The sequence below is a fragment of the Ailuropoda melanoleuca genome, chromosome 16 (assembly GCF_002007445.2).
Source record: "Ailuropoda melanoleuca isolate Jingjing chromosome 16, ASM200744v2, whole genome shotgun sequence".
Classification (NCBI taxonomy): domain Eukaryota; kingdom Metazoa; phylum Chordata; class Mammalia; order Carnivora; family Ursidae; genus Ailuropoda; species Ailuropoda melanoleuca.
Genome location: NC_048233.1, coordinates 90,236,197 through 90,243,714, shown reverse-complemented (window position 1 = coordinate 90,243,714; position 7,518 = coordinate 90,236,197). Strand labels below are relative to the sequence as shown.

Genomic DNA, 7,518 nt, shown 5'->3' with positions numbered 1-7,518 from the left:
GGGTCCAGGAAGCGCCCAGTGGGATGCGTGTGCACGAGCGTGCAGGTATGGGCGCTGGCAGGTCTGAGGCCATAGGTTCGGGTGGTGTCACAGCCCTGAGTGTGACGTGTGCAGGTGGGGAATTCACTCTGCGGTGTTGAGCCAAACTCCTTGGGGAAGCTGCAGCCTTTGCTTCCGAGGTCTTCACCTGCTTGGACAAGGCCCACTACGTCAGGGAGAGCGGTGTGCTTTACTCGGAGACACCCGGCAGCTGCCCGGGTGGCCTAGCTGACACGTGAAGTCGGCCGGCGCTGCCTCTCTGGCTCCTTCAAGCTTCTTCCAGGCGCGGGACTGCCCGTTACGCCAGATGCCAAACCACTGGTTCCCAAAATACAAACAAACGTGTTTTCGGTGTTCTTCGTCAAGGGAGGAGAAGCAGAAACCCCACATACGGGCTCCAGAACGGGCCCCCACAACCTCGCTGGATGCAGGCACCGTGGCCGGTGCTGGGGCGCGGCGGGGAGCGGCTGGGGCAGGAGCTTGCGCTCGGGAGCGCCGGACCCAGAGCACACCGCGGGCAGGACGGCAGCATGTGGGGAAGGAGGCGGACGCGGCTGGCGACCAGGGGCCTGGCAGGACGTGCCTCCCTGTCTTCACCTGTGTGCTGTTGTTGGGTCAGGGTCCCTGGGCCGAGCAGAGGCCAGCTCTGGAACCGGGCGGGAAAAGGGAAGTCATGTGGTCAGGAACACCACGGAGAGGTGCCTGAGACAGCCCCTACGGCTCGCCCTGCCAGTGCCGATGTCGGAGTGCACTGCCGGGCCGGGGCCGGCCTGTGCCTCGTGGTCTCGTGGTCTGGATGGGCGCGTTCCGTCGGTGGAGCCGCGAGACAGCCATCAGGACGTGTTAGCACTGCCGCCTGGCAGACTGCTCCGAGCTCAGCCACTTAAACACCATACGCTCCATGTCTCCTGTGGGTCAGGCCCTGGGCTGGTCCAGCTGGGCCCTCCACTTTAAGGAGTCAGCGGGCTGTGGTCCCCTCCAGGCTCAGCTGGGGCAGGACCTGCGGCCAAGCTCCCGTGGCCATGGGCGGGATTCACGTCCTGTGGGCTGCTGGACCGAGGGCCTCTCTGTCATGTCAGCTGGCTCCATCACCAAGCAGTGGAGACCTGCTAGCAAGTAGGAGACATGGCCTTGAGTCACATGGTCTTGGAGGTGACATCTGTTCCTCTGGTTCTGCTTAAAAGCAAGTCCAGGCCCGTCCACACCCCCGGAAGGGCTTGCACCGGCGCGTATCCAGGAGGCAGGACCGCGGGGCCGGCTGGGGGGCGCCCACGCCGGTGTGCATTGCACTGGGGGGGGGGTGCAGACAACACAGGTCAGAGGCAGACGCAGGACAGAGTAACAAGGCCAGACGGGAGACAGAGGACAGTAAGGGAGGCTCTGGGCACCAGCGAGGTGAGGGGCCGTGGGCAGGAGGGTACACCCCGGCCCCGCCCAGCACAGCACCTGGCTTTGGAGCAATCTCCATGTCCCAGAGTGCCCTGGGCTAGGCAGCAGGCAGCTGGGCATCCCCTGGTCCTCAAGGACGGGGTGGTCGGGGGGGGGAAGCTGAGGCTGTCCCACCATGTGGGAGGGGCATGTAGCATCCTGGGCCCTCAGGACCTCTTGTCCATGCAGTGTCTCTCCTGTCCATTTGTCCATATGGGCGCAGAGTTCCCCGGCCTCCCGCACTGCCCCCACTCCCTATGCAGCCCCAGGGCAGGGGGCACCTTCCTCCAGGCTGCTCCAGGATTGCTACATAGCAAATTCCCCCAAAACTTGGTGGCTGAAACAGAGGAGTAAGGCTGGGGGTCAGGGTGGACTCTCCTTTCCTTTCTGGTGGGTTCTGGTGGACACTGCCCAGACCCAGGCAGGCACGAGGGCACGGGGCCAGGCCAAGACTGCGGGGTTAGCATTAGGGCTGTGGAGGAGTCGGGGGCCAGGGAAGGAGTTGGAGGGTAGGAGGGGAGGAGTTGGGGCGGTAAGCTGGCCCTGGCCGGGAGGGGAGGGTAGGTCTGTCCTCAGAGGCTCGGCTGACAGCGAGCCTACCCCGGTACGAGCAGCCCTCTGCCCCCACCTCCCTTCCACAGGCTCGCCAAGAAGTCCTGGTTTGGGAACTTCATCAACCTGGAGAAGGAGGAGCAGATCTTCGTGGTCATCAAGGACAAGCCCCTGAGCTCCATCAAAGCGGACATTGTCCACGCCTTCCTGTCGGTGAGCCTCCCGCCCGTCCGGGGACGCGCGTCCTACACGGACACGGGCTCCCGTCCGCCCTGGCTGTGGGCGCACCGGGGACGGGGACGGGCACGAGCCTCGGGGGTGACAGCTCGCCGAGACAGGGAGTGAAGTGCAGGCGGTTCACAGGGGAGGGGACACGGGGCCTAGACACAGAGAGACCTCTGCCGGGGCTGTCGCAGAGGCCCGTCTCCGTTTCCCGCGTGCGCCCCACCCACCCCCACCGGCTGCCGCCTCCTGGAGCCCCTGCCCGGCACTGAGGCCTGGCGGCTCCCTGAGCAGGGGCCGCGCTGAGCCTTGCGTACACTCCATCCGTCTTTGTGAGATCTTTGAGCACAGGGAGAACGCCCTGAGGGTTTGCTTCCAGAGTCCTGTCAGGGGGCCTGGCCCAGTGCTGGGTCCTCCGGGGATCACAGCACCCCTGCAGCTGAAACTGTCTCCCCACCTCCCGCCAGGGCTGGGACCTGCCGTGGGGGCTGTTTTAGCCTGGTGCTGCCTCAGCCCAAATTCCCCGAGGGCGAGGGGGCCACCTGCCACGGCAGCCTGCTCTCCTCCGTAGGGCCCCTGGTCTGGGCCTCCCTCTCACTTCACCCCTGTGAGATCCTCCCCTGTTCAGCCTCCCAGCATGGGCTGGACCTTCCAACCACAAGGCCAGTACTGCCCTCCTGAGCTGTGGAGCCCTGTCCTAGGGGTGACCCCTCCAGGGCAAGACTGCCTCCTGACTTTGTTTCAAGGGCATTTCCCCTTGCTGCCCACATGCCAAGTGCGCAGGGGCCCCTCCGACCACGCTGGGAGGGGCGCCCTTCCCGAGCCGGCAGAACAGCGGGCTGCTGCGCTCGCGACGGCCCTGTGGCCCCAGCCTTGGGAGGCTGTCACCCTGGTCCCGGCCCGACCGTAGAGGCTCCCGGCCCGGCTCGCCAGGGGCGTCCAAGGGCGGGCACGGGGGGGCTGGCCGCACACAGCACTCACCTGCCCACCGCCCTGCAGATCCCCAGCCTCAGCCACAGCGTCATCTCCCAGACGAGCTTCCGGGCCGAGTATAAGGCCACGGGGGGCCCGGCTGTGTTCCAGAAGCCAGTCAAGTTCCAGGTGGACATCACCTACACGGAGGGCGGGGCGGCGCAGAAGGAGAACGGCATCTATTCCGTCACGTTCACGCTCCTGTCAGGTGAGCCACGGGCCCAGGGCGTGGGCTCCGGGCTACAGCCCTGTCCTGGGCATGACCCCCTGTCTCCCCCAGGCCCCAGCCGCCGCTTCAAGAGGGTCGTGGAGACCATTCAGACCCAGCTACTGAGCACACATGACCAGCCCTCTGCCCAGCATTTGTCAGGTGAGGCGGGAGCTCAGTTCGGGCCGCCCTGCGGGCTGGTGAGCAGGGGTGTGGCCCCTTCGACATGCCCACCTCCCTGCCCCCCCGGGGGCAGGGCCCTCCCCGGCGCAGGGGGCCGGCCCATGTCTGCACACCCAGGGAGGTAGGCCCAGCACACCACACTGAAAGGCGCCTCTTGTCCACTATAGAACCCCCCCCGCCAGCGCCAGGACTAAGCTGGGGCGCTGGGCTTAAGGGCCAGAAGGTGGCCACCAGCTACGAGAGTAGCCTCTGACGCTGGCAGGTAAGGTGTCTGGCCCCGCTGCAGGGGCAGGGAGGGGGCTGTGGGCAGGTCCTCTGGCGAGAGCCGGACTGGCCCCAAGAAAGGCACCCTGTGCCCACGCACGCATCCAGCGGCCAGCTCCCGGCCCCGGACAGGCCGCATAGGGCCCAGCACCCAGGCTGAGCAGCCAGACACGGGCGGCCTGGCTCTGGGCTGGCAAGAGCAGGCTCCAGGAGAGCAGTGGCCAAGGTCCTTCCTGGGAGCCCGCCGCCCGCGGGGCTCCCCTAAAAGCACCCTGTGAGGCTGTGGGCCTGGCGCCCACACTGGCTGACACATGGTGGGGCTGCCTGCTGCCTGCCTTCCCCGTGACAGGCCTGTGACTGTCTGGCCATGAGTTCCCGAAGCGGGGTGCTCCCCAGCTGGGCCTACAGGGGGTCACACAGGGAAAGGGGTGGCCCAGGCCTGGAGGTGCTGGGGGTCCACGGGCCTGAGAGCCCACACTGCTCAGCATCTGGTGGGGAGTGGGCTACATGTCCACTGTGGGTGGGGGTGGGTGAGCCCGTATCTGGGCAGGGCAGGCATGTGCACGCACCGCCGTCTATTAGCGAGGGTGTCTGGTTGCTGTCAGGATGGTGGTAAGGCATGGCCTGCTGGGAGGCCCATGTCAGGGTTTGGGGTCCGGAGCACAGTATCCAGCCTGAGCCCTCTCTCTGAGCACCCCCGTCAGCTGGCTGGAGCCTCAGTGGGCCCTTCCTCCAGCCTGGTGAGGTCCGAGAGGCCAGACCAGCCCCACCTGCCCCCCCAAGCCCCTGCCATCGTCATTTCATCATGTGTGTCACCCTCTTCTCCCTTAACATGTGCTTCGTCACCCCACGGGCAGGTCAGGGCGGGGGTGGCCCCAGCAGCCTGGCGCCGGGAGCCTGGTTGGCATAGGAATCAGGGAGTGGGGCAGGGGTGGCTCCCTGAGCCTTTAAGGCCTCCATCTCAGAGCAGGGTAGGGCTGACGGAGAAAAACTGAGGCCAGGGAAGGACAGAGCTTATCCAGTGAGGTGAGCAAAGGCCAGGGCCTGGTGTGCTGCCCAGCGGATGCCCAGGCCTACAGCCACATGGCTGGGCCATGGACAGTAACCTAAGAGAGGTCGTTCTGCCCCCGTTAGCAGATGTCCCTGGTGCCAAGTCCCAGGCATAGCAGTGAACAAGGTGGACACCACCCTTCCCTTGGGCTCCACCCCCAGTCCTAACCCCATCCCAAAGCGGGGGCCTCCGTTAGCCCTGTGCCCAAACCCGTGTCCCGGCAAGCTCTTGGGTACCTAATCTGGGCCCCATGCCTCTCTCCCGTATCCTCCTTCAGGGGTCCTTGGACCTGGGGAGCCTAAGCCAGGACTCCAGCGCATCCATCCCCAGGCCTCCTGATGGGTCTCCTTGCACTCTGGCCTTTCCCAGCATCCTCCCTCCCGCTCCGGGTGCTCTTGTCTGGCGAGCTCAGTCCTAGAGATGCTGTGAGGAGGGGGCAGAAGTGGGGGCTCCTCAATTACCAGGGCAAGAGACCTGGTGGCCACTCCATTAGGGACAGGAGGCCAAGAGGTCACACCCCACCCAGCATGGGCCGCTGTGAAGGCCTTGAGGGAGGAGCCCCCCACCCTAGTCCCCTGCCAGCACCAACACTCTCAGGCCCAGCAGAAGGTGGGAGAGGGTCAGGGGAGAGGGTGCCAACACGTGCTGAGGGGCAGGTGGGAGCCACGCAGCTGCCTGAGCTGTAGAGTGGCAGAGTGAGGACACACAGACAGCCAGAGTAGACCACAGCCAGAGCCCTGGCCTTCTGGGCTCCAGAGCCTAAGTCTTGGGCCCAGGGCAGGACAGAGGAGACGGGCACCGGGCAGGCCCAAGGCACCCAAGGGGCAGGGCCAAGTCCTGTGTTCTGGCTCTGGTTGCAGGAGGACTTTTCTTCCCAGGAGAAGGCCGCCACTCAGTGCCGTGTTCTGAGCCAGCCCCANACCCCACCCCACCCCACCCCACCCGGCCTGGCCCTCCGTAAGCCCCGCCCTGCTCTGGGCTCCACCCCTCCCAGTCTTGCCCTTCTCTCTGGTCTGCTGGCCCCAGCAAACCCCCTACTTGGCTATGGCCACGCCTCACACTGGGCTCTGCCCCTCCCTGAGGGCCTGGCCAGAGGCTGAGGGCAGCGCCTGCCCAGGGGTCCAAGTGGGAAGACTTTTTCACACGTCTCCCTCCCTCCTTTCTCCATTCTGTGCTCCAGACACCACTAACTGTATGGAAATGATGACGGGGAGGCTTTCCAAATGTGGTAAGAACCCCTCACGCTCACCTGGGACCCTTCAGCCTGTCACCCCCACCTGCAGCCTGCTCCTGGCTGGGTGCCGCCCCTGCCACCCTTAGGGCTATCCTGGGGTCCCTGTGTATATGCGGGGTCCAGATGGGCGCACTCGGGCCCACCCAGTCCCCCACCTCTGCCAGGAGCAGTCTTGACAGTCACTCGCCCCCTAGGGCAGCCACAGGCCCGGCCCTGGGATCCAGGCAGGCCAGGAAGGGACCCCAAGGCTCAGAGCAGTAAAGGTCCCCATGCCCCAAGGTCGGCAAGGGTCCCATGTGTGGACTCTGGCCTGAGGTCTGGGTGAATTTCAGATCTTGGGCAGGAGGCTGGTGTAGAGGGTTCTGTCCAGTGCGGGGGGAGGTTTTGGCGGTGTGCTGTGCACGCACTGCCCTGCCCGCTGCTCCGGGCTGGAGGCGGGCAGCTGTAAGACGTAGAGCAGAGCAGAGGCGTCAGGACAGTGAGAACAGGCCCACCCACGTGGGCGTGGTCAGACCATTTCTGCCCTTTTCCTCTTGCCCTCAGGACGTGCCCTCTGGGATCAGGGCTCTCACTCTGGCTGCCTGCCCTCAGCCCTCCCACATCCAAGCCCTTCATGCCTGTCCACCCATCCATCCATCTGTCTGTCTGCTGCTGACCTCTGTGTCCATGGGGTGGTGCCCGGGCTGGCCAGGGGCTGGGCTCCAAGCCTCCTGGAAGGAGTGTGGTGGGCACACTGGCTCCAGCCACCCCAGCCCAGAGAAGGCTCCCTGGCCCCATGTACAGAGCTGGCCTGGGGTCCCAGGTTCCTGCTCAGCCCTGGGGCTTGTGGCAGTGGTGGTTTCTCTGCCTCAGTGTCCAGAGTGGGGTTGGCCAGCTGGCCAGGCCACGGGGTGGATGAGGGGGGACTAGTGGCTGAGGTGGAGGGGCCAGGCCTGGTGAGGGAGGAGGGGTCTCTCCACCTGCCTGCCCCGCTTGCTGCCCACCTGCCCCCGCCTGCCACGCCCGGCTCAGACTTCATCTCGCTGGGTTTTCTTTCTCTCGTGGAGACCCTTTCGTTCATTTGTTTGTTCTCTTTCTCTCTCTTTACCCCCTTCCTCTTTCTCTTCTGTTTCCTTTTCTTGTTTTCTCTTTTGTCTTCTGTTCTGTGTACCCAGGCAGCCCATTGAGTAACTTCTTTGACGTAATTAAACAACTTTTTTCAGACGAGAAGAACGGGCAGGCGGCCCAGGCCCCCAGCACGCCCGCCAAGCGGAGTGCCCACGGCCCCCTCGGTGACTCCGCGGCCGCTGGCCCCGGCCCTGGAGGGGACGCCGAGCACCCGACGGCCAAGGACACGGCCAGGACAGGGCCGCCCGCCGCCCGCCG

At 65.5% G+C, this 7,518-nt stretch overlaps 1 protein-coding gene across 1 annotated transcript in view; it reads left to right on the top strand.

Annotated features, from left to right (window-relative positions):
• The window catches only part of BRSK2 (BR serine/threonine kinase 2), a 47,423-nt gene that overhangs the window by 37,569 nt on the left and 2,336 nt on the right, over nt 1–7,518 (top strand). Inside the window, exons 18-22 of the mRNA XM_034644857.1 lie at nt 2,109–2,232; nt 3,241–3,421; nt 3,494–3,583; nt 6,100–6,147; nt 7,356–7,514. Coding sequence (XP_034500748.1) covers nt 2,109–2,232; nt 3,241–3,421; nt 3,494–3,583; nt 6,100–6,147; nt 7,356–7,514 — 602 coding nt within the window. The remainder of the gene's footprint in view (nt 1–2,108; nt 2,233–3,240; nt 3,422–3,493; nt 3,584–6,099; nt 6,148–7,355; nt 7,515–7,518) is intronic.